General features: G+C 40.3%; 1 protein-coding gene across 5 annotated transcripts in view; it reads left to right on the plus strand.

Annotated features, from left to right (window-relative positions):
- The window catches only part of vwde (von Willebrand factor D and EGF domains), a 204,740-nt gene that overhangs the window by 162,638 nt on the left and 15,612 nt on the right, over positions 1-26,490 (plus strand). For all 5 annotated transcript variants that reach the window (XM_072575400.1, XM_072575396.1, XM_072575397.1 and 2 more), the window contains 3 exons: positions 20,332-20,877; positions 23,252-23,347; positions 24,159-24,254. In XM_072575400.1, the coding sequence (XP_072431501.1) occupies positions 20,332-20,877; positions 23,252-23,347; positions 24,159-24,254 (738 nt within the window). The remainder of the gene's footprint in view (positions 1-20,331; positions 20,878-23,251; positions 23,348-24,158; positions 24,255-26,490) is intronic.

A 26,490-nucleotide genomic window follows, 5' to 3' on the forward strand; every position in this document is an offset into this window, starting at 1 on the left:
GGAATGTTCTAGTGGTTGATACAACTGAGTCGTGTACTAAGCCAGCTCAGAGTCAACCACATTACCCCTGGGACTGGAATCAATAGGTAGGCCAGACCAAGTAATGACAGCAGTTTTCCTTCCGTAAAAGACATCGTAAACCATTTATACAACAATTGACCACCGTTTCATGGTCTTAATTAAACTTTTAATTCCAGATCTTTAGTGAATTCCCATTCCTCCACCTGCTGTGGAAGATTTCAAACACAACATTAGCTGGGTCTTTGGATTACAGGATTAGTAGATATATCACTCTGCTATCATCTCGCCAAATTACAGCAGTTAACATTCAGGTATAGCCGGCAGTTTTAAAAATCAAGTGGTGTGCAGGTTTTATCTCCATGGTGTTAGATTACAAAGTCAGAGAGTCTTACTGTGTTTGTATCAGCCCTTAATGAGTTCAAACCTGAAGCATTCTGTATCGATTGGTCCCTTATGTCAGGAAACATTGTACTTACCTTCGAGGGAATGCAATCACATTTACCAGACTGATTCCCGGGATGAGGAAATTACCCTCATTTTGAATAGACTAATCTATATTCTCTAGCTCTGAGAAGAACATGAGATGATCTCATTGAAATGCATAACATTCTGAAGAAATTTGACAAGATAGATGCTCCCCCTGTCTGGGGAATCTTCAAAATAGCACCACAGGCTCTGTATAAGGGCTCAATCATTTCAATCTGAGATGATGAACACACAAAGGGGTATAAACCTTTAGACTTCTCTACCCTACAGAGCTGTAAATGTTCAATTGCACTTGATGACTGAAGTGTATTGAAGTCCGAGATTGATAGTTATATGAATACGAAGGAATATTATGGCGAGTTGCAGCTGTTGAAAAAGATCAGACACAATCCATTTGAATAGCAGTGCAGACTTGAAGGGCTGCATGGGTTATGTTATTGTTATATTCCTAAATTATAGGCATCCGATTTTCTAGGATTTTCATGGTCATCACCTTTGGTGTGAATTTCCTTTATCACCAGAAAAAGGATAGGACCATGTTTCCAAAATGTTTTATTGCATTGCCTGCAGTTTTTATTTCTCTGTCTATTTTGACAACCTGTAAAAGCCTTGCATCAGTCTTTCATAAGTTTCTTTTTGCCATTGTCCATCGCCCTAAATTTGGCACATTTAGATTGTATATAGCCTGCCAAGGAGCAAGTGCATGTTGTCAAGCTAATATATTTTCATTCCTTTTTTTAAAAAAATGATCTTATAACTGATGGAATAGGCCATCATTGAGCCAGTGATAGCACTTCAGGCATCAGTTATAAATTTATCTTCATATGGAGCCAAAAATGAGATATTGAATGCAATGAGCATCTAAGTCGCAAAGTACCAGCTACTTTGTACTACCAGCTATGATTAATTTCGGCCCAACTGGTAATTTGAGGTTACTATTCACTGATGTTTCTGATTTTAAAAGTAATACCATCCAAACTGAAGCATTGCTTGAAAAGTCTTTACACAATATCAATAACTGAAGAAAAAACAAACCCAGATTTATATTCTTTCAGTTGTTAACGTTTTGACACTCTCTGACTTCAACCAATATGTAATAATTAAACTCATCCAGTATTCTGAAATTGTTGGGTAATTAGCCCTTTGTGTGTCAAGGAAGTGTGTCAGTGAAAGGACACCATCATAGAGATTCAGAATCACAGATGCATAAATTGTGTAGTTTTAAGCTTAAAAAAAACTTACTTCAGTTTGCCTTCAGGTGGTAGGTTACTTAACTGGTCACAGACTCCAGTTTCATCTATGTATTGTATTCATACCAGCTACATGCACACATCATTTAGTACACTTTAAATATTTGTCCCCAAGGTTATTTTGCAATTGCTAATTGCAATGTTCTGGTTCTTCTCTTTAGTTCATATTCTTAGCTTCAGTAATGGTTGTGCCAGCAAGCCTTGTTTTGCCAGAGTGTAGTGTTTTGACCACAGGCTACCAAATGTTAGCTACAGATGTGGCCGCTGCCCAGCAGGGTTCACTGGCAATGGCCACACGTGCACAAAAACTGATTTGTTTGGTGAGATGATTTGCTAATGAGAGTGGTTGCTGTGAGTCGAGGTATTTGAAGTTATCTGTTTCCCATTTACTAGTAATCTTTTCCTGTAACTTATAATGCTGACAGAGGGAAGCAACGTTTCACTTACAGGATTTTCAAAGTAATTAAAACTGCTGATCTTTTTTTTAAACACTCTGCAATGCTCCATTTTCATTCAATTTTTACAACATGCTCAAGATAAATTTACATACACATATCTTGTATACTAGTTACACAACATTTTGTGAAGGTCACCCAATTTATACAACAGAAATTCAAGATCCTTAGCATATTAGCGATGTTGAGCTAATTGGTGCAGTCCACATGGATGAATGTTGTAGAGACCACTTAGATAAACGGCATGTTCCTCCTCATAGGTGTAGCTCACACTTGATACTTTTCCCTCAAAATCCTGAGTGAAGTATCAGCCCTTTGAACTTGTCAGAAGAGTGATGTTACAAATAATGTTTTCATGTCTTGAGATTTCTCACCATAAACCACTTCACCCAGACCCCAGTAAGATTCAATCCATAGATATGTTGACAACAACAGGAGATCCTTCAAACTGTTGGATTCATGCCAGCTGAAAAAGAGCCTAATGCCACTTTCCCGTTTGTTTCTGTAGTCCTATAGGTTATGACATCTCAAGTACACATATGTAATTTTTAAAATGCAGTGAATGAGTATCTTTATCACCTGTACAGGCTGTGTGTTCTGGTCCCCCATCATTCTTTAAAAAAATCATACTTTGCAGCTTCCCTATAATCCTTCTACCAATTCCTTTAAATAATACCACCTGGTTAACAACCAATGCATTTGGGCAAATAGGTCCTCCTTGTCTGGTCTCTCAGCTTCCTTCTCATCTTTTTCTCAGAAAACAATCCAACTTATTCAAACTTAAAATTATCCATTCTTGGAAATTTCATTGTAAATCTTCTCTGTACCCTTTCCAATGCAATCACAATGTCCTTGTAATATGGTCCAGTACTTTAGCTGAAGTCTAAAATTCAAGGATGATCTCCCTACCCTTCTACTCTATGCCTTGATCAATTACAAAATGTATCGTGTATGCATTCTTGGACATAGTTTCACATGTCCTGCTACCTTAAGAGATCTGTGAACAGAAATCCAAAGGCTTGTTGTTCTTCTACACTTACAAATATATGAATTAGGGCCTGGAGTAAGGTATTTGGTGCCATAAGCCTGCTCCATCATTTGACAAGATCGTGACTGATGTGGTTGTTGGTAGCCATCACTTTTGTAGGAACAATTAACTTGACTAACCTTCTCAGAATCTTGCACTTTCCTTCTGTTGATCACCTTGCTTTGAGTACCCAATCCATATCTGTTGGCTCACACTCACCCAGACTGAATTTTATTTGCCACTTTCCTGCTTACCCTTCTACCTTCCTGCTTTTTTATGGCTTCTTTCCTCACTATCAAACAACATGGCCAATTTTTAAATAATTTACAAATGCCTTAATCAAACCCCTATAAATAGGAGGACATAGATATACTACAAACAGCAAGGGAACTTGTATTGAGGCCTACTGAGGCCTACTAGACACAGCTTTCCAATGATTAAAAAAATGACAATTACCCTTTACTTCCTCCAACTGACTCGGTTTTGGATATAATTTTTCACTTGCTCTTCGATCCCATAAGTTTAATTTTTTTGATGAGTCTCTCACATGGATTTCTGTATTGCAAAGCTTTGCTAAATCTATGTACATTATGTCCAACATGCTATCGTCATCAATCCTGCTCGTTACCATCTAAAATCAAGTTAGTCCTACTCCTTCTCAAAATACAAGGAGCCCCCACTATCCATAAGTACAGCATTCCCAAGAAACCTTTCATAAGCCGAAAATGGCGTAAAGCAAAGGTGCATGATTTATATGGAAAAAAGTATCGCTGTTCTTCGTAAAAGCAAAAATGCTCTTCAGATTCATGAAAACATGTTCTGATGTAGGCCTTTCATAAAAGCGAAATTGCATAAAGCGAACATTCAAAACATGGGGAAGACCTGTACCATATCAGACATTGCACTGCAATCCTTACATCATTTCCATCAGCTGGAGCTGAGGACTTCCTTCATATAGTGGAACCCTGACTGGAGCCTACCCTGTATCATCAATGAGCTGTAACTAAACAAAACTAGCTCAGGATCAAGGCAGGATTAATGTGGCACATAAAAATGTTCCATAGTGTGGCTATTCTTGACCTATACATACCATCCTCAGGCATACCAGTTTTCTCTGCCTGTTGAGATATGGGTTCCAGACAAAGATATGGCCTCAAAGAACTAAGTTAATCACAGGGAATTGAATATGTCTATGATTACATGTCTACAAAGTATTGCCCTTGTTTCCATTTAAATCACAGAATTCAGCATGTTCCAATGAAGTTAACAAAATAGTCTAACTTTTCTTTAGTAACTATCAAATACATAGTCTAACTTCACAATAACTATCTAACTTCTGAATAACTTTTCAACTGATCCCATACTTATTTCAAACACACTCCATCTATACTTCCTAGATGACTTACATCACCTGACCCAACCCTGATACCATATGATACCCAGTGTGGACCTGAACCTTTCCCTTCTCCCACTACAGAACCAATCCTCCTCCTCCTACCAATGCAGACCCAATCCTCCTCCTCGCACTACAAACCCGATCCTCCTTCACCCATTACAGACCTTTTTTTTTTAGATTACTTACAGTGTGGAAACAGGCCCTTCGGCCCAACAAGTCCACACCGCCCCGCCGAAGCGCAACCCACCCATACCCCTACATTTACCCCTTACCTAACACTACGGACAATTTAGCATGGCCAATTCACCTGACCTGCACATCTTTGGACTGATCCTCCTTCACCCACTCCAGAGTCGACTTCTTTCTCCTTGCCTTCTATTTCCCTGCTTTGAATTTGTCATGCTCCCTCACCCTTTTGCCAGACCCCATCCCTCCTGTCAATCCAACACTCAACTTCCCTGGCCCCTGCCAGACCCAATTTCTCCCATCCTCCTTGACCTACCCAATACATCTCTTCACGTAACTGAGGCTGTCCAGTTGGCACCCAGCCCCCTACCTACTTGGCACCCTATCCTCCTATTTACCTTTATACTTACAGTTTGAAAGCCTCCATCAAAGTGACTGAGGTCATGGACCTTATAATTCAGAACTCCTCAGAAAATTGACCTACAAATATAACAGGGAGAAAGTGAGGACTGCAGACGCTGGAGATCAGAGCTGAAAATGTATTGCTGGAAAAGCGCAGCAGGTCAGGCAGCATCCAAGGAGCAGGAGAATCGCCGTTTCGGGCAGAAGGGCTCATGCTCGAAACGTCGATTCTCCTGCTCCTTGGATGCTGCCTGACCTGCTGCGCTTTTCCAGCAAAACATTTTCAGCTACAAATATAACAGCAGGCCCATACGTTCTACATTGCTGTTTTGTTAGCCATGATGACTTGATTTTTGTAACCCATGAATATTGTAGTTTTGGAATTTTGTTACAAAATTATTTAGAAATTTCCACTAGTAATTAGAATGAATGTAAGTGCTAACATGGCAGTTTTCGGTTAGAAAAGATAGAGAAATATGAAAAAGCATCGCTATTAGTAAAATTGGTGATGAATCTATTGGAGTGTCATATAAAATCCAGCATGTTGTTTCATATCTTTTAGTGAAGAAAATCTTGTATTTATACTCCATCTGATCTATATACAATGACAGTTCCAAGCTCTGCTATTTCAGAATTATCTGCTCTAGCTTGCAACTCGCTTGTATCAATCCCTGGAACCTAGGAATTTGGATTAAATACCAGTCTTTCCTATGAAGCATACTTCATAAGAATTTTAAAAATTACTCCATCCTTCCATATTTCACGTCAGTCTTGCTTATTAATATCTGCTGCCATTGTTAATCCCCATCTTGATTTTGTAGTACGACACAGTTCTATATTAAATGTTGCAGATCACAGAACACGCTATATTCTGTTAACCATTTGCAAGAAAAATTTTGCCCTGAAAATGATGTTTTAAATTATATGGTTTTTAAGATCTTCTATATGTTTCACACCTGAAATTACAATGTTGAAATTTAGATTATTCATGTAAAATGAAAAAAAATTAAGTTCTTGTCTCCGATGCAATCATAATTAATATATCTTTTAAGTAGATACATTTTAGCTAGATATCATAAACATTGAAAGGATTTCAAACTAGTTTACCCTTGTGGCCAGGACCATATGCTTTTTAAATATAGAAATAGTTCAGGAGAGCTCAAAAATAATCATGCTGATCTCCATTATGTTTAAATCTGAATTTAGATCATACTTTGTTTGAAAAACAGTTCCACAATCCCATTAGAATATGAAACTAATTGCACTACTTAGCTCAGGAATTGCATGTGGTTGGATTTAATATGGCAGGGATTTATTTTTCAAATGAAACTGTGTAAACTTGATGATCAAGAAAAACAGGCACTTTCATTGATGTAGCAAATCTTATATAAACTGTTAAAGACTCGGAGTGAAATTGATTTTCAGCAGTATCATCATAATGATTCTAATAACTTAATTTTAAGTCTGTTCAGTATTCTTTTGAATGAAGTTAAAGCATATTTTTCAAAATGATGACAAGTATTTATTTTACTCAGAATTGTAAAAGCAGCGAAGTTGAATGTGTCTTTCTTACAAGTTACATCAGCACAATCCATGTGGAATTGCCTGAATTAGTTCAACTAATGAGAGTTTTGGAAGAGAGCTCTGCCCCAAACGATTAATGCTCGTGTTTTTATGGGGTCTTTTAGAATTCATTATTGCCAAATCAATTCCCTCATATAACTAGTCAGTCCCCCAGGAAGAATTGCACGATGCTGGAAATTGTGCTGCTTACGAAAGTGTCTTTAACTTGTATTCATGTTTTAAAGAATTTTTCATGTCAAAATGTTTTACTTACTAAGCAGTTAAAGGGGGGGGGGGTTCATGTATTAACTTACTAAGTGAATCAACACTTGGGCTGTATTTCATCGATTTTTTTTTAAAATGCGTGAGTGGCTTTTGGATGCAGCCATCCTGCCCCTTATTTTCAAATTTTTTTCTAGCATGAAGAAGGGGACAAGTGATGACTTTCACAGGCAGAGAACACAGTTTCTGCAGGACCATTTGAGTGGAGTTCAAACAGATATTAGAAGTTATTCTTACGTTTTTCCACTTAGTTCCTATGCGATCACCAGTTGATGATGATCGACGTGTAATGGAGGATGCAGTGTGAATGGACATGGAGGTTGATAGTACGCATTGACATGGAGAGGACATAAGATTGAGGGTTGTGGAGTAGAACAGGATGCATGGAGGGAGGGGAGGTGAGTGCATCGACAGATGAGTGGTAGAAAACCTATCCTAAGGAAAAAATCACCACAGTCAGGACCTAAAATCTAAATAAAGCCCAAGGGGCACTGCCAAAAAGGGAAGAATCTGAAGGCACATCCAGGCCTCAGAGATTTTTAAAGGTGCAGCTGAATAAAAAGTGAGAACACTTTGAAGAGAAGACAAGACATCAGAAGACTTTGAGAGGAGGAGGAGCCAGACAAAGACAAGACTCCTAAGGCAGGAGAAACTTGAGTTACATGGTGGAAATTCTCCGAAGGGCAGGAAAACACCTTGGAAGACTTTGAAGCCTATCTATGAACTGGCATTATTCTGAAGAGTAAAAGCACAAAATTAGAACACTACAACAATAAAAGAAAAATCCCAAATATTCACCCAGATTAATCGGACACCATAATCATTAGGTAAGGCAGCTCCGGCAGAGACCTTACCATGACCTTATCCACTTGATAATATTAGAGGCTGGCTGACAGGCCATGTGAGGGATTACTAGAAATGTCAGTTTCAGTGCAATAGAACAACTTCAGGCTTATAGACGAAGGAGCTGGCAATTTAGTCAGAACATTTGTATATGTGTTGGTCGAATATCCCAAGATCTCCTGCCAGGAGAGCCATGGCTGAAAGGCTGAGGATGGAATGAGTCTGAGCTGATGAGGCTGCCAGATGAAGCCTGTTCCAGCTCTTGTTGCAATTATCCCCACTCCCAGCAGGACAAATAAGAGGTAGCCCGCATGACTGATAAAGCAGAGTGTGTCACAGCTCAGTTTGCACATTCTCCCGTGATCTACATTTGTTCCTGCATGATCATAGGACTGTATGTAGGGCACGGGTGAACACTGAACTCCCTAGTCCCCCCCCCCCCCCCCCCGGCCTTTCCCTTCTCCCTGTGACCCTGATTCCAGTATGCATGCCCCACCTTATCCCCATGAAGCATTTATTTGTCACTTGGTGATTCTTTTTGCCACTTTTGAGTTTGACAGTTACTAATCTCTGGCCACGAGCTTTTGCTGGGCAGGACCCCAGGAACCTGTTTTCAGGGAACAGCTGCCCTCTCAACTGCCTGATTGGAATAATAACATAAGTCAGATCTGGTGTCTCACTATCTTTTGAGCAAGTGAGGAAGACATCTGATGAAAATGGAAGTCTCAAAGAGCCAAAGCCAATCTTCTAAACAGTCATAGTACTTATCCATCCCTTGGTCACCCACAATCAGTTTCTGAGGTCAGCAGGCTGGACTCACTCCTGCCGCAGTTTTCCTGGGGAATGATTTGGATTTAACAGGGCACTTAACTGAGGTAGATCTGTCAAGAAATTTCCTGACAAAGCTACACAGCTCCACAGCAAAGTTCTGTTCCTATGACTCAGGTTACTCACAGGAGGAGGATTGGGCACCATGATTAATGTTTATTATTGTATTGGATTAGGTTTCTCCTTTGGCCACACAGTAGGATCATTTAGGTGTTGACTTGTGCTGTGATACCACATTCTGTTTTTGCCAGTTGCTAAACTCAGATCAGGCTTAATGGCTGATGCAATTACAGCAATGTAAAACCTGGAAACAAAATTTCTGGTAATATAGCACAAATTATTAGATCAAGGAAAGTATGCATTGTATCAAATATGTCAGTAAGAACTTCCTCAACTGAAGTATTGCAGAAAGTATTTCATTTTAAAATATTTGATGCAAATCCTGAGTTGCAAGTTCCTAGTCTCTGAAATTGATACCAGCAAAATTCCTGTGGTCAGGAATAAGTCCTTTCATTTGCCTTTGATTGACATAGGCCTGTGTCATCTGCATATCCAGAAAGTCTGGCTGTGATGGTTGATCAGAGAGAAGAGGTGATTAATCCATCCTGGAAAAAAAATCCCTTCCTGCTTCCTGCTGGCATGTACCTTCATGTGATTTACACGTCCATCCCTACTCAAAGACCATTGCATTTTAGACCAATTTTAACAAATTCAGAGGTTCCACTTCCAAGAAACAAATATGGAAACTTTGGCATGTTTCTGGAGCCCATATGGTCCTAGCAAATAATCCAGCTATTGCTACATAATTCTGTCAAAGTTGTGACAGGGATAAGTTGGAACAGCTTTGCATTTGCTTTGTACTGATTCTGGTTCAGACTGGACACATCACGTTTTCCTCCATTTCCATAATAACCACACATCAAGCATCCTTCGTTGTTTACAAAGCACAGACGCGTGTCAAGGATGTATTCACTGTTATGAAAAGTTGTTTCTTTATACAAAGACAATACACTATACAGTAGCGCCTCGACTTATGAACTTAATCCGTTCCGGGACCCGGTTCGCAAACCGAAAAGTTCGCGAACTGAATCAATTTTTCACATTGTTCGGATAGCGTAAGAATGCTTGGACATAGCAACGAACGCTGTTCACAGCGCACGCGCCAAAGACGAACTGAATGAGATTGCGTGGGGCCCGAGAGCTTTTGCCTTCAAGTGCATAGCAAAACAGAACAATGAAACCACGTGGTCGAACACGGGCTTTTTGCATTCGTACCTTCGTTCGTACCTTGAATTTCGTACGTACGTTGAAGCAAAATTTTATGTACAATCCTGTTTGTAAACCGATTTGTTCATGAACGGGGTCGTTCGTATGTCGAGGCGCTACTGTATATTGTGGAGCTATGCAAGATTCACATTATCCAATAATACACACTGCCTGAAACTTTTACTCAATTGGTAAAAATCTTGACAAATGTGTTTGTCAGCAATGGGGTTTCTGACATTAGAACTAAGACAAAACATAGTTAATTTAGATTACAGGAAATGCTGTTTAAATTCTTGCAGCTATTAATAGTTCAAATCAGTCTGAATAGGATTACCATTTAACCACCATGCAGAAACTCACATGAGAATGAAGGCACCCAAAGTATCCTTTCCATTCCCTCACCCACAGCAAATCAGGATGTAATAAATGGGCCATATAATTTGTTTTTCATTCGGCAAAATATAGTTTGAGAAATAGATATGGTATTGTGGTAGAAGATGGAGCATCATAGATTCATATAGTAGAGAAATTTACCATCACGCAAATCAGTTTACTGGACTAGAAACCATTTTCAACAGCAGTTGGGGCTCAGTGCAGTGTTAAAACACCCAATTATGCCTTACTCAACAAGGTGTAACCTTAACAGTAAGTCAGATGGCCCAAAAAAAGTTCATGTAAATTCAGTGATTTTTTTTCAATTCATTTCCATCTGCAAAAATTTCAACAGTGTGCCTATTGGAGAAATCGCAGACAATCACTGGATTTCCAAATTGAATTGTGTGTGTGAAGATGGTGGATATTATCGTCAATGATTTCCTTCCCGCCACAGGTTGGACAATTGAAATTTTTGCAAATGGAAATTAAATCTAAATTACTGGATTGATGTTTACATTTATGCTCGCCTAAAGGTATTGTAATGACAAGAACTGCTGACAGTTGTACCATAATTACAATTGCAAAATCTAGTAAAACCAATGATAGTGTTTTTTATGGGTTCAGCTTAGGAATGGCACGACTGTGATAAAACTGTCAAGCATGTTACTTAAATTACCGGACCATTGTAGCACGCAAGTTCTAACATTAAATGTTGTTACATTTATAGCTTGATAGCTCTGCTAGCACTTTCAGAGAATCAATCCAGCTCCTCCTGTGATTCTGACTTTCTGATTCAGGTGACCAATTGAATCGCAGTTATCCATGTGTAGCAGTGCTGCTTCTTAGACAACAGATGAGTTGAGAAGTTGCTTTTTCTCAGCCATATGAAAAACCTTGTGCACAAATACAGTGTAGCATACTCAGCTACAGAAAGATCTAATGTAATAATGCCACTCTCAGAAGTGTACTGGAGAGTCGATACAAATCGTCATTCATGTAGGCATCCCTTCAGAAACACTGGACATTTGAGGTATGGAAAGATGAAACTGAGGCAATCGACATTGTTGCATGTGGAAAGAACTGGGAAGAATACATCAGTCTTGATAATGGGGTAATTCATAATTCTTGATATATGAATGATTTACTCTGGTGCAGATATGGACATCAAAAGTAAGTATAGGACAAACAAAAAAAAAGATATTTAAGCACTGGCCTTTGCCTTTTGTGACCTGGGCTTAAATTCGGTTCAGACTGTTCTGATTCACGTTTTTCTGCTTTGAGTGTCAATCCAATTCCTGGTGAAAATGATTTAGCATATTAATTGACAAAGTAATCAACAACCAAAAATTGAGTATCAATAGTAATTTGCACAGCATAACATTGACAGCTTAATCTGCAATTATTTGAATTCTTGGATTGATGAGTTTTTCATGCTCGTCTTGGCTCTTGCTGTGGAAGTTGTCAAGTGCTTGTTTTTTAGCTGTTGACCAGAGGAGGGCAGCTTCATACAATAAACAAATTCATCATCAAGTGACTTCAGCTTATAAGTAGACAAATGGGTGGAATCTTTCCACTCCCTGGTTTGACCATTAAAGAAAAATCAGCAGTTAGTGGGAGAGTGTACAAAGATGTTTTTGTGTATGAGAGTTATGCTGCAACTTCTCAGACTTCCATGAAGTTATCATATCTGAATATTGTCATGAGGTCTTCTAGAAATCCCGGGAGTTGAGAAGAATCTTGAGGAGTCTCCTTTTTACCCTTCTATCATCAGAAACCTTCATTTTTTCAGAATGCACATAGACGGCTGAGTTGCCCAGTATGACAGCGTTGACCCTGCAAGATTCTGCAGTTTGTGCAATCTTTCCTGGATATAATGCAGACAATAGGGATAGCTGTAGTGCATGAGCATTGGTGGGTTCCATGTACAGTAGCAGGGTTAGTTTGAATGGTATGAGTGTGAGGAGTGCAGACAATTATAGACTCATTCTGCACTGCTGAGTGCCCTGCTTTTTCTGGGCACATCACTGACCTGGGCTGCAAATTGTATCTGGGCTGGCTTGATATGGTGCCATAGCCTTCTGTGACAGACTGCTGGACAAAGGACTGGCCTCCTCACAACCTCATTGATCAGTATCTCCAGGTCAATATACATGAAGAGATTAAAGAGATTCTCTCTTCTCTGGGCCATGTCCTAAACGGTGTGACTTGAGCACCGCAGTGTGTGGGATTGTTGCTGAAATGCAGCTTCTGAAATAATGTGTATCTGGGCTTTAAATATGATGCCAATGCCATGTCTAGGTTAGTGGTGAGCACATTCATCTCTCTGGCCATGCAATTCCCTGAGAAATATGTCATAAAGCCTGGCTGCATGGCTAATGTATGGAAGATCAAAAGCAAAAATTCACTTTTGAGCCAGTTGGAATCTGGCACCATGTTTTTTTTATTTGTTCACAGGAAGTGGGCATCACTGGCTGGGCCAGCACTTATTGCCCATCCCTAATTGCCCACAGGAGAGTGAAAAGTCAACCATATTGCTTGGATCTGTGATCATATCTAGACAAGATCAGGAAAAGATGGCACATTTTCTTCCTGAAAGAACTTTCGTGCTTCAGATGGGTTTTAGCACCAATCAAGAGTATTTACTCTCCCCTGTTAGGTTGGCTTTTCTTTCCAGATTTTTATTGAACTAAATTTTTGCCATTTGCCATAGAGGGATTCAAACCCATCCACATTCCCTGAACATTAACCTGCGGCTCTAGATTATTAGTCTAATGAGTGATTTTACCACCACACCACCATTTCCCCATTAAAATACTTCAACTGAAAATGAGAGGATCTCAAAAGTAATGATGTCTGGATTACTACCTGCATCATGAGTAAACTGATTTCGAGTAAATAAGATCAACAGCCTGAAAGCAAACCTCATTGGTTGGTATGGGAGAAATTAAGTTCTTACTGAAATGAATTTTGCACTGGCAACAGTATTTGGCTGCTTGCTTGGAGCAGTCTTCACCTGAACCATGCTAGGATCAGTATGTTATTGTGTTGTTTGACTGGGGCTTCAAACTAGTGAGGATTGATTCACGTGAGGGAGATTTGGAAAGTTAAAGAAAAAGTAGTACATCAGCAGTGGAGGATAGTGATACCAGTAGCAACAATCATAACAGGAAAGAACAGAACATAGAACAATAAAAATGTATCAACAGATATTTAAGACTGAGGTAGGTAGGTTCTTGATTGTAAAGGGGATCAAGGGTTATGGGGAGAAAGTGGGTGAATGGGATGAGAATCTTATCAGCCATGATTGAATGGTGGAGCAGATGCAATGGGCTGAATGGCCTAATTTCTGCTCCTATGTCTTATGGTTTTAAGGTCTAACATGATCAGTGCAGGTGAAAACTAGTTTTATATGTAACCAGGGGAGATGAGGTTCAGATCAAGAAAGATTTATAAATTCAAAGACATAAGTTCAGGCAATATAAAGTGGATAATGTGGATAAACACAAGCTAAGTAGGACAGGAACGGGGAGGCAGTTTATCTCAAATAGTACAGCAGAGAGTTATGTCCATGTATGCATTTGTAGTAAAAAAAACATGAAATTTATCTGAAAGTGTGCTGCCTCCACAAGAAGATAAGGGACTATGTATTGTTCCTGCTGCGATACCAAGAGATATTTGCAACTTAGATAAAATCAGGTGGTGCACATTTTCAGCTGTGCAAGGCGATGTTGCTTTTTGAAGCAGTGAACGAGATACTTTGAGTTGAGTTGGCATCAAGTGGCATTGAGTTAAAGAAAGACTGATGACCAGTATTCCCTCTAAACCTTTTCCCTCTGTATCAACCTTTTGAGGTCTGTGCACAGCAAATAACTTCCAGAGCTCTCAGTCAATGCTGTGATCTGTGCTGGCAGACTGATCGGCACGTGCAGAACATTGGATCGGCTGCACACGCGCACAGCTGCAGAGCTTAGAGGTTGACAACAGCCCTCAAACTGACCGAAGTGCAGTTTGCTACAAATCTCTCAGCACAGTACAGTCTGAGACATCCAGAACCTGTGAACTGAACATACCTCTCCCTTGCCCTGCCCCTTCCTGTCCACGTGGAAAAAGAGTTTATTGAAAACAAGAAAGCTTCAAAGAGAATTTTAACAAGGAAAGGTTCGGGTCCACCTGATTGATAAGTGAAGTGAGGAATAACCATTGGTTTACAGGTGTCAGTGTCATCAGTTTGGAATCAATTCGTAAGTCTTAGCAATACACTGCAAAAATCATAGAACAAGTCACTATGGTTTTATGAAAGAGAATTTTATTTGACAAATGTGAGGATTTGAAGATTTAGCCAATAGTGTACACCAAAGGAGAACCAGTAGATATAGTATACGAGGATTTCCAAAAGGATTTGATGAGGTGAAATGCAAAAGGTTAAAATGCAGCATAAGAACTCTTCTTTTAGTTTATTCACTAACAGGACATGGGCATCACTAGTTTGCTAGCATTTTTGCCCATTCCTAGTGGGCCATGAGAAGGTGGGCTGATATGTAGTATGGATAAAAGATTGATTAAGGGACTGGAAGCAAAGAGTAGAGGTAAATGGATTATTTTTAAGTTGGCAGATTGTGACTACTGGAATGCCACAATGATCAACACCGAGACCCGTGTTATTTATAATCTGTCGGGAAGGTACGTGGGGGCTGCCGGGAAGGTAAATTTTCCTCTTAAAGACTTACCTCGTGGATCAGCTGCCTCCATTTGCAGCAGCAGTGGGAGCAGTGAGAGCGAGAACCGGGGGCTGCCGGGAAGGTAAATTTTTCTCTTGAAGGCTTACCTTGTGAAAGGCGGAGCGAAAGGACAGCAGGAGTGGAAGCGGACACACAAGGATTGCTGGACACATCTGATACATTTGGACTGTGGCTAAACCTGAGACACTACACGTTTAATGTTTCCCACCTGTCGTCCTCCTCTAACAAAAGAAAAGACTGTGTTTAGAGACTTAGTAAGGTAAGGCTTTTTTGTTTTTTTTCCATTTATTCAATCTTTTGTGATAATTTAGAGCATAGGGGATACAGGCTAGGGCAGTTGCATGCTCCTCTTGCAGGATATGGGAGGTAAGGGTCACCACTGGTGTCCCTGCTGACCTAACATGCGAGAAGTGCACCCAACTCCAGCTCCTCACAGACCGTGTTAGGGAACTGGAACTGGAGCTGGATGAACTTCAGATTATTTGGGAGGCTGAAGGGGTGGCAGAGATGAGTTACAGAGAAGTAGTCACACCTAAGTTGCAGGACAAAGGTAGCTGGATGATCATCAGGAGAGGGAAAGGGAATAGGCTGACAGTGCAGGGACCCTCTGTGGCCATTCCCCTCAATAGTAAGTACACTATTTTGGATACTGTTGAGGAGACGACCTACCAGGGGAAAGCCACTGCGGCACTGGCCACAGTCTCTGGCACTGAGCCTGGCTCAGAAGGGATGAGGGAAAATTTGCTAGAGCTCTTCGGGAGGGCTTAAAATTGATTAGTGGAGGGGTGGGAACCTGAACTTATAGATCAGATGATGGAGTAGGTAGTGATCAGTCAGAGAGTGCAGAGAGTCTGTGAGGAGGGATAGGCATTTGATAGGGCAAAGATGCAGTCAGTGTGATGGGTTGAAGTGTGTCTATTTTAATGTAAGAAGTATCAGGAATAAGGGTAACGAACTCAAAGCATGGATCAGTATATGGAATTGTGATGTTGTGGCTATTACGGAGACTTGGATATCACAGGGGTAGGAATGGTTGTTGAATGTTACAGCACTTAGATATTTCAGAAGGAATGGGGAGAGGTAAAAGAAGTGGAGGAGTGGCATTGAATTAGGGATAGCATCACAGCTGCAGGAAGGGAGATCATCGCGGAGGGATTGTTTACAGAGTCAGTATGTGTGGATGTCGGAAACAGGAAAGGAACAGTCACTTTATTGCGAGCTTTCTACAGGGCCCCCAATAGCAACAGAGACACTGAGGAGCTGAATGGGAGGCAGACTTTGGAAATGTGCAGAAGTAATCGGGTTATTATCATGGGTGACTTTAACTTCCCTAGTATTGATTGGAAACTACTTAGTTCAAATAGTTTGTATGGAGCAGTTTTTGTCAGGTATGTCCAGGAAGTGTTCAGGACTCAATATGCAGGTAGGCTGACTGGGGGTGGGGGAGGGGGGGGGGGGGTGCATGCATATTGGATTTGGTGCTTGGCAACGTACCATGCCAGGTGTCAGATCTCTTGGTGGGAGAGCATTTTGGTGATAGTGATCACAACTCCATGACCTTTACTATACTCATAGGGAGGGATAGGAGCAGGCGGTGTGGAAAATTATTTAATTGAGGAAGGGAGAACTACAGTCCTATTAGGCAGGAATTTGGGGACCTAAATTGGGAACAGATGTTCTCAGGGAAATGCATTTCAGAAATGTGGAGATTGTTTAGGAAGTACCTGCTTATGATGCTGGACAGGTTTGTCCCACTAATACATGGAAGGGATGGTAGATTTAAAGAACCTTTGGTGATGAGGGATGTGGAACATCTAGTCAAGAGAAAGAAGGAAGCTTACTTAAGATTTAGGAGGCAAGTATTAGACAGGACTTTAGAGGGTTACAAGGTAGCCAGGAAGGAACTGAAGAATGGATTTAGAGCTAGAAGGGGGCATGAAAAAGCTATAGCGGTAGGATTAAGGAAAACCCTAAGGCATTCTACACTTATATGAGGAACAAGGGGATGGTCAGGGTGAGGATAGGGCAGATCAGGGAACTTGGTCCCACTCCAGGCGCAAGTAAGGGAGGTCCTTAATGAATACTTTGCTTCAGTATTCAATATTGAGAGGGACCTTGACCTTTCTGAGGACAGCATGAAGCAGACTGATATGCAAGAACAGGTTGATGTTAGGAAGGAGGATGTGCTGCAAACTTTGAAAAACATAAGGATAGATAAATCCCCTGGGCCAGATGGGATATACTCTTGGTTACGAGAGGAAGTGAGAGAAGAGATTGCTGTATCTTTGGTGATGATCTTTGCATCCTCACTGTCGACTGGAGTAGTGCCAGATGATTGGAGGGTGGCAAATGTTATTCCCTTGTTCAAGAAAGGGAGTAGGAATAATCCTGCAAATTACAGACCAGTTAATCTTATGTCAGTGGTGGGCAATTTATTGGAGAGGATTCTGAGAGACAAAATTCATGATTACTTGGAAAACAATAGTTTGATTAGCAACAGTCAACATAGCTTTGTTGGGGGGGGCGGGGGGGGAGGGGGAGCAGGTCATGCCTCACAAATTAATTCTTGAGGATGTGACAAAACACATTGATGAAGGAAGAGCAGTGGATGAGATGTACATGGATTTTAGCAAGGTATTTGATAAGGTTCCCCATGGTAGGCTCATTCAGAAAATAAGACGAACCTGTTTGTCTGTATACAGAATTGGCTGGCCATAGAAGACAGAGGATGGTGGGAGATTGAAAGCATGCAACCTGGAGCTTGGTGACCAGCGATGTTCGGCAGGGATCAGTTCTGGGACCTCTGCTCTTTATGATTTTTATCAATGACTTGGATGAGGAAGTGGAAGGGTAGATTTGTAATTTTGCCGATGACACAAAGGTTGGTGGAGTTGTGGATTGTGTGGAGGGTTGTTGTAAGTTGCAATGGGACAGTGACAGGATGCAGAACTGGGCTGATAAGTAGCAGATGGAGTTCAACCTGGAAAAGTGTGAAGTTATTCACTTTAGAAGATCGAATTTGAATGCAGAATACAGGGTTAAAGGCAGGATTCTTGGCAGTGTCCATAGGTCCCTCAAAGTTGCCACCCAAGTTGATAAGGTTGTTAAGAAGGCATATGATGTGCTGGCTTTCATTAACAGGGGATTGAATTAAAGAGCTGCAAGGTTATAATGCAGCTGTATAGAGTCTGGTTAGAGCACACTTGGAACATTGTGTTCAGTCCTGGTCACCTCATTATGGGAAAGATGTGTAAGCTTTAGAGAAGGTGCAGAGGAGATTTACCAGGATGCTACCTGGATTGGAGGATATGTCTTATGAAGAAAGGTTGAGAGAGCTAGGGCTTTTCTCAATGGAGCAAAGAAGGATGAGAGGTGACTTGATAGAGGTGTACAAGATGTTGAGAGGCATAGATAGAGTGGATAGCCAGAGACTTATTTCCATGGCAGAAATGTCTATCATAAGAGGGCATCATTTTAAGATAATTGGAAGAAGGCTTAGGGTAAATGTCAGAGATAGGTTCTTTACTCAGAGAGTGGCGTGTGCCTGGAATGCATTGGCAGCAGTGGTAGTAGAGTCAGATACTATATAAGCAACACTTGGTTAGGCACATGGAGGTTAGTACAATGAAGAGTATGTAAGTTTGTTTGATCTTTGTGCAGGCCTTTTCATCCTACACTATGAAGGGCCTGCACAGTGCTATGTTCTAAAAGAGGAGTAATATATCTCATTTTTCTGATTATACAAAACTTGGCAGGAATGCAAACTGTGAGGAGAACATTAAGTAGCTGCAAATAGATATAGTCAGGCTATGTCCTAGGCCCAACCATCTTCAGCTACTTCATCAATGACTTTCCCTCCATCAAAAGTCAGCGGGGAGAATGTTCACTGATAACTGGACAATGTTCAGTACCATTCACATTTCAATACCAACTCCACAGATATTAAAAAAAAAGCCTGTGTCCATTTGTAACAAGACATCAAGGATTAGGGCTGATTTGTGGCAATTAACGTGCTGCATGCACATGCCAGAAAATGCTATTCCAAGAAGAGATAATATGAACAATTACCCCCTTGATTATCAGTGGCATTACCATTACTGAATTCCCCATTATCAACTTACTGAAAGATACCATTCACTGGAAACTGACATGGATTGGTCACGTACATTCTGTGCCTAAGGGACCATTTAGAGGCTAGGAATTCAGCAGCAAACAATTCACTCCCTGTCTCCCTAACATGTGTATCCATCATTTACACGACACAAGTCAGGAGTGTGATGGGATATTCTCCACTCCCCTGGATGAGTGTTTATAAAATCATGAGGGGCATAGATAAGGTGAAAGCAAAGGTCTTTTCCCTGGTGTGGAAAAATTCAAAACCAAGGAGCATATTTTTAAGGTGAGAGGAGAAAGGTTTTAAAGGGACCTGAGGGGCAACATTTTCACACACTGTGATTCGTATGTGGAACAAACTGCTAGACAAAGTGGTAAATGCAGATACAGTTATAATATTTAAAAGACATTTGTCTGGGTTCAGGAATGAGATAGAGGGATATGGGCCACCAACAAGCAGGACTACTTTAGCTTGGGAAGCTTAGTCAACACAGACAAGTTGGACCAAAGAATCTGTTTCTGTGCTGTCTGACTCTGAGTACACTTTCAACAACACTTGAAGCTTGACACCATACAAAACAAAGCATCCCCATGATTGGCACCACATTGAATATTCATACCCTTCACTACTGACACAAAATGGTAGCAACATGTGTAGTAGCTCACTGAGGCTTCTTTGATAATACTATCCAAACCCACAGTCTCTACCCACTTCAAAGGATGGTTGCAGCAGATGCATAGGAACATCACCAGCTGTAAGTTCTACCAACTCATAGCTTGCCTGGGGTTAGGGGGCCTAAAATAGTCAGACCAGCCCTGCACCCATCAGCAGCTGCAACCCCCTGCCCCACATTCAATGACAAGCAGCAGGCATGTTTTCCAGTTTAATTGGATGTGCTCCCTACTGCTGCAGGTGGCCTCCGTCCTCTACTTTCCTGCTATCTCTCAAACTTCAGTGAAGTACTTGTGGGCATAAATTTGACATAATTAGAGATTATAATGTGTGGATTTATGGGCTGCAACATATTTTCAAATGATGTGCAACAACGGTCATTTCTGGAAAATTTTGACATAACTAACGAACTTTGATACTCTATAGATTATCAGAAACCCGAAATTATCAGATCAATGTCCAGATTCACTCCAACTACGGCCCCTGTTGTGATGACAACAGCTGTCAAGAAGCCACACGCCCATCACTGGACTACAGTATATCAGACAACTGACAATAAATCTACAGGCTGGCTTCCCTCCATCATGTCCAGACAACCTTTACTAAGAGGAACTCCACCTTTGAAGAATAGAGATGCCCCTGTACTGATTTCCAAAGATGCTGCTAGAGGAGGTAATAAAGAAGAAGGAATTGATCCAAGGAGACGCCACATGAAAGGAGAAAGATATGTTCCAAAAACCCTTGGCCCATCATCAACTCAGCAAAGGCCTGCAATAAAATCACAGCCTTCTGGTGAAATTGTAACTACAGAAGACCTTTACATAGATGATAAATTAACACCTGAACCAAAGATGGTCACATGTACAGACTCACCGTGTTTCTCTGGGGTTCCTTGTGAATCAACCCTTTCTGGAAGCTTCAAGTGTGGACGGTGCCCTTTTGGCTATTTTGGTGATGGAGTCACATGCAAAGGTATTGTGTTATTATTGGTGCTACTCTAATTATGGCCAAGTAAATATTCATTTGTTACATATTTGGAAGCAAAATGAAGAAGAAACCCAAAGGGAACCTATCATAAAATGTGCAGAACAATATACATTTATACAATGTTAGAAAAGTCTGCTTTGGGAACTAAAATATTTATTATTTATTGATAGTTTTACATGTTTTTAGCACAAGCTACTTTTGAGGTCTTGTGGTGCAATGAGTAGTCTTCCTGCCTGCTGAGATTGAGTCCCACCCCAGATATTGATGGCCGTTGATGGTGCATTTATAACATGACCAAACAGTTTGAGAATCAACCTGCAAATCCAACACAAACCACAGGAGAGATTCCTGGTCAGCATGTGAAAGAAAAAAAAACTGGAGCCTCAACCATTACTGTCCATAGCCCCAGACAACAATATACTTCTAAAAATATGTGCTGCCCCAGTAACTTGGATGTGCCACTGAACAGTGAAATACCATAACACATTGTTTGTAAAGACTTGTATGTTGAGTAGCACAGTGGCTCAGTGGTTAGCACTGCTGCCTCACAGTGCCAGGGACCCTTGTTCAATTCCAGCCTTGGATAACTGTCTGGGTGGAGTTTGCAAATTTATTCATGTTTGTGTGGGTTTCCTCTGGGTGCTCCAATTTCCTCCAACAGTCCAAAGATTTGCAGGTTAGGTAGATTGGTTGTGGTAAAAGAGGGGTTATGGGGAAGAGTGGTGTGCAATTCGGAGGGTCAGTGCAGACTCAATGGACTAATGGACCTCCTTTTGCTCTGGAGGGAATCTTGGATTCTTGTATGAGTGGAAATAGGTTCTCTCTTAAAAGAAAGACTTTCATTGATATAGCACCTTCCACAACCTTAAGACTGCCCAATGTGAATTGCCTTAATTAATTAAGTACTTTTTAAATGTAGTCACTGTCAGGATATGAAAACGGAAATCATCAGCCAACTTGCACACAACAATCCTTCTACAAGCAGTGACTTGAAAATGAGCAGATAATCTGTTTTGTGATTTTATTTGAGTGATAAATCATGGCTAGGGCCTAAGATATAATTGCCCTTCTCTTCAAAATAATGCCTTTTTATTAAACCAACATCTTGGAGAACAGATGGAGGCTTTGGTTTGATAACTTATCCAGAATATAACACCAATAACACTGCAGCACCTCTTCATTATTTTTAGCGCTGTACTGTCTGGAATGGGGTTGGAACTTTATGGCCATAAATATAAGTTGTTGTTATGATACTGCTACCAATTGTGTCACTGCCAATAGAAAAGGGGATCAGGGTTGGATTCTGAGGTGAGAATGTGATTTCTCCCTGCTGAGAAATAGAGAGCTAGAAAGGGACTATGCTCAGTATATCCATGTTAGGGAAAATAAAGAGGGACAGGCAAGAGGATAATTCAGCACGCTTTCTGTGTGAATGATTTCAGTGTAAGTCTTGCATGCAAATATAACTTTTTTTCTTAGTATGATAACCTTGCTTCTTGTGTTAAAAGAAATTTTGCGAATCTGTTCAGTGACTGACCATTAGGTTAACAAAACTGTGAAATTAGAACTTGCAATCTATCAAGCCAGGTTTCACTCTGGGATCTAACTTGTCCAGTATTACCATAAGCTGGGATCATAACATTGCTTGGATGATAAAGATTGTGACATTTCCAATAATGACTACTTCAGCCAATCTTTATAAATAGCATCATAGATAAGTAGAGGATAGGTGCCTGCAAACATCCAATTTTTATTCTACCAGCCACTTTGTAAGCTCATCACTAAACCTGTCTGTTTTGATTCAGCATATGCCACAATCCTGACCTCTGAAGAGCACCAGTAAACTTCTACGTTTTACACAGCAGCAGTATTTATGGTTTTTCTAAGAGCTTGCTGAATTAATACCATACTTGACAAACACTCCCTTATTGAATCTACAACTTCACTCCATTCAAACCTGTAAAGTTGAAAAAGAAAGCTCAGTGTTGAAACCAGTCAGAAGGCTCTGAATTCAACCATGTCATTCCAATTTGAAAGTGTCAAATCAGTTTTAAAACAACTAGTGTCAATAAAAAAGTTTTAGATTGCTTTATAAACCCAGGTGGTTCTCAGAGTGCCATATGGAAGGTAGCCAATTGTTCTAATCTAATCTGGCCTTTCCAATAACCCTTGTACCTCTGAGACAAATTTCTAACATTTCAAAAAATATAACCCTGCTTTATTTTCTAAGAGCTCTTTTCTGTGAAAAGGTGAATATGGTGTCTTAATGTGCCACTGAGTCTCTCATTTTCTGCTTCTCTAACTATGTAGTCACGTTATTCAATACTGAATGTTATGAAATTATTTTCTGCTTTGACAGCAATGTGTAGATATCCTTGTGGCAAGAATATGGAATGTTCTGCACCAAATACTTGTCGCTGTAAGCCTGGTTACACTGGATACAGCTGCCAAACTGGTAAGTATAGAGTTAATCTATGAATATTGAGAAGAGTTCATTTAAGCTTTTGTTACTACTTGACTATATGGATTGAATCCCTAATTGTCAAAAAGAATGTCATGAATAGAGGGAAAATGTTAACCTTGCATGTTAGCGCTGAACTGTTCGTGAAAATAATACAGGAGGAATTTCACTCCATAGATGAAAATGTATGTGCAACTGTGTGTGCCTAGTACAGTGTATCGTAGGCAGATTAAAAATTAAAACTTCACAAAGGAAGTGGAGGATAAAAATAATTGGACTATGCTGGAACTGCACTCCTGAGGGTAGAACTCTCTTTGCAAGTTCATCCAAAAAGAGCTAAAAGCAGAAAAGGGTGTAAAATAGCACAACAGAATAGGGTCCTGTCACTATGTCCTTAATTTGGACAATGGGGGCTGGGCAATGTAGAGGTTTGATTATTTTGCTGGATCTCAGCCACTGTGGTGCTGATATCCTTTTAGTTGCATAAAATATTATAATACCATAAGACATCAGGGCAGAAGTAGGCGATTTAACTCACCAAGTCTACTCTGCTATTCAATTCCACTTTCTGTCTTATCCATAACCCATAACTATTATACAGATTGTACTATCAAAGAATTTAGAAATACATAACATATTCAAAGTCAGCATGATTTCATGATATGTTTGTGTCCCACTCCCCTACCAAAACCACCTCCACAAACCAGCATAGCCCCTCAGTATTTACCTGTTATTTTACTTTTGCTGCATAACTTTGTTGATGATTTGGCAAATATAATGCTCTCTTATTTTTATTTAATCAAAGCTATATGTCGCCCTGACTGTAAAAATCGTGGGAAATGCCTCCAACCTAATGTTTGTGATTGCCCACCTGGATATGGAGGATCAACCTGTGAAGAAGGTAATTTGAATACCACACTGATGTAAGAGGAATGCAATCACATTTCACTTTTGCAAATCTTGCATCGGTAAAATTTGCTTGTTCTAGTTTTACATTGCATGCCATTGATACAGTTTGAAGCAAAGGCCCAAAATCAAACTGAGTTACTGAGCCCTGAATTTCTGCTGAGCTTTCTCAATCCAGCTTCATTGCTGCAGTAGAGCTTTAAGGAAATGGCGCTAACACCTGCTTTAAGACATCATGATATATCAGTGATTACTTATAATGGTCAGGTCTCATTCACAGCTGAGACCACTAGGTGTAGAAGGAGATGGAATTGATGACAAGACTCATAGTTTACAGCAGAGTTGAAGATAATAACTTTGTCTTTCTCATATTTAGCCAGAGGGAATTGCAGCTCAGCTAAAACTGGTTGTCAGACAAACAATCTGACAGCACTGAAGCAGTGGAATGTTCAAGAGCGGTGGTAAAGATTTGTTGTCATCAGCAGACATGTGGATGCTGACTGCATGGCTGAGGATGATATTGCCAAGGGACAGAATGTCCATTAATTATGGTAAAAGAGTCAATAATGTTACAAACTGTGAAGTCTATTAAAATTACTGGAGCATCGAGACCTCTTCTGTTTTGAAATATTTTCACAGAATTAGTTAAAAAAAACAATTAAGCACCATTTCATTACACTGAAAACTGTATAACTATTCTTCCTTCTGTTCAACATTGTCTTAATGAACCCAAATTAATAGCTTTTATCCTATGGATGAGGTGTTATTTTCTGACAGTTTTAAAGATTTGGGGAGTTACAATAAAAAATTACAACTTGCAATGTACTTACAGGTGGAGAAAATGGTTTCTGTTTGCCCTAAAATAAGCAACAAGATAAGTAAGGTCATTGATCACAGGGCTAATAGAGTCACCGCTGGAAGTTGTTTTCGGCTTTAAGCATGCATAAAGTGTGTCAAGTAAGACGGCTTGAATTGTAATGATGGATGGAATTTGAATCCTGTCCCAGTAGTGAATGCCAAGTACCACGAGGCCCCTTCAAGCTGGTCGAGAGGGTGTGGAGTTGACTGTATGCTACTGCCCTTCCGCCATCCCCACTCAACTCAGTTCAAGGTGGGAAGGCATACAAGTGACCTGTTTACCCAGATGCCAACTGAGGTCATTAATGCCCAATTAAGGACATCCTCTGCATTAAAATAGCTCATGCAGAGGATTCGCTAAGCAAAGAGACCAAGAAGCAAATCTTGTCAGGTTTCCTTCCAGCAGAATAGGAGGCTTGCCTTGTTCAAAGGCACTCTGTGCCTCTTCAAACAATTCAGCATCAGGAAGAGGGTCCCATTGTAAGACTGACTCTAATTCATTTATCTAAACCTTGCCTTCTCTCACAAGCGCTCCTGTCCCTGTGATCTCTCTAGTTACTTATCATTGTCCAGGGATCACATAATGAGCTCAGTGAAAGTCCAAGTATAAAACTGGTCGCAGACACGTCTTCCAGTGATGATGCCATGAACTGAATGTGGCCAGCCTCTGATTGGTAACGCTTGTATGCAGGGTTTACATCCTCCTTGGTGAAGGTTTACAAGTAAATCTGCCTTGGGGAGTCAGGAGTAATGGCAGAGTTGTGATGACAATTAGCGACTTAAATCTCTGGGATTCTGAGTCATATCAGCTTTGGCGGCAGATCTCACCTTTCCCCATCTGCTCTGATAAAATTCCTCCAAATGTGTTTTATGAGATAATTAGAGCATTTTAAATTAAGGTGGTGAACAGTTTGATGCAATATATCCTCTGTCGGTAATAGATGAGCAGTATCAATTAAGATATACACAAGCAAAATATTTTAATAATCAGAATGAATCAGTGAAGGCTCCTTGGTTGACCTTATGGGTGAAAGCATTTCGATCATGTGCTGCATTAAGTAGTTTTGTGTTACAAGATGAAGGATGGAAAAATCAGTCCAAGTTCATGTTTGTTGTGTATCACCTCTGACTGGAAAATATGTTAAACATCTGGTAAGTTTCCAAGTCTTCAACTGATGGTCTTTGGGGATACTGAACAGATGTTTGCTATTCATAGTGTAACACGGCAGTCAGTGATGAGGAGGAGAGATTTCCCTTTTAATCGCAAACTTATCACATCATTTTTTCCTTGATCTCTTATGGCTGAAGTAAGCACTTCTATTCCATGCCATAGGAAGTGGAACATAAAAGTACAGTTGTTTGGATGCAGTTTA

This window comes from Chiloscyllium punctatum, chromosome 8 (genome assembly GCF_047496795.1).
Source record: "Chiloscyllium punctatum isolate Juve2018m chromosome 8, sChiPun1.3, whole genome shotgun sequence".
NCBI lineage: Eukaryota > Metazoa > Chordata > Chondrichthyes > Orectolobiformes > Hemiscylliidae > Chiloscyllium > Chiloscyllium punctatum.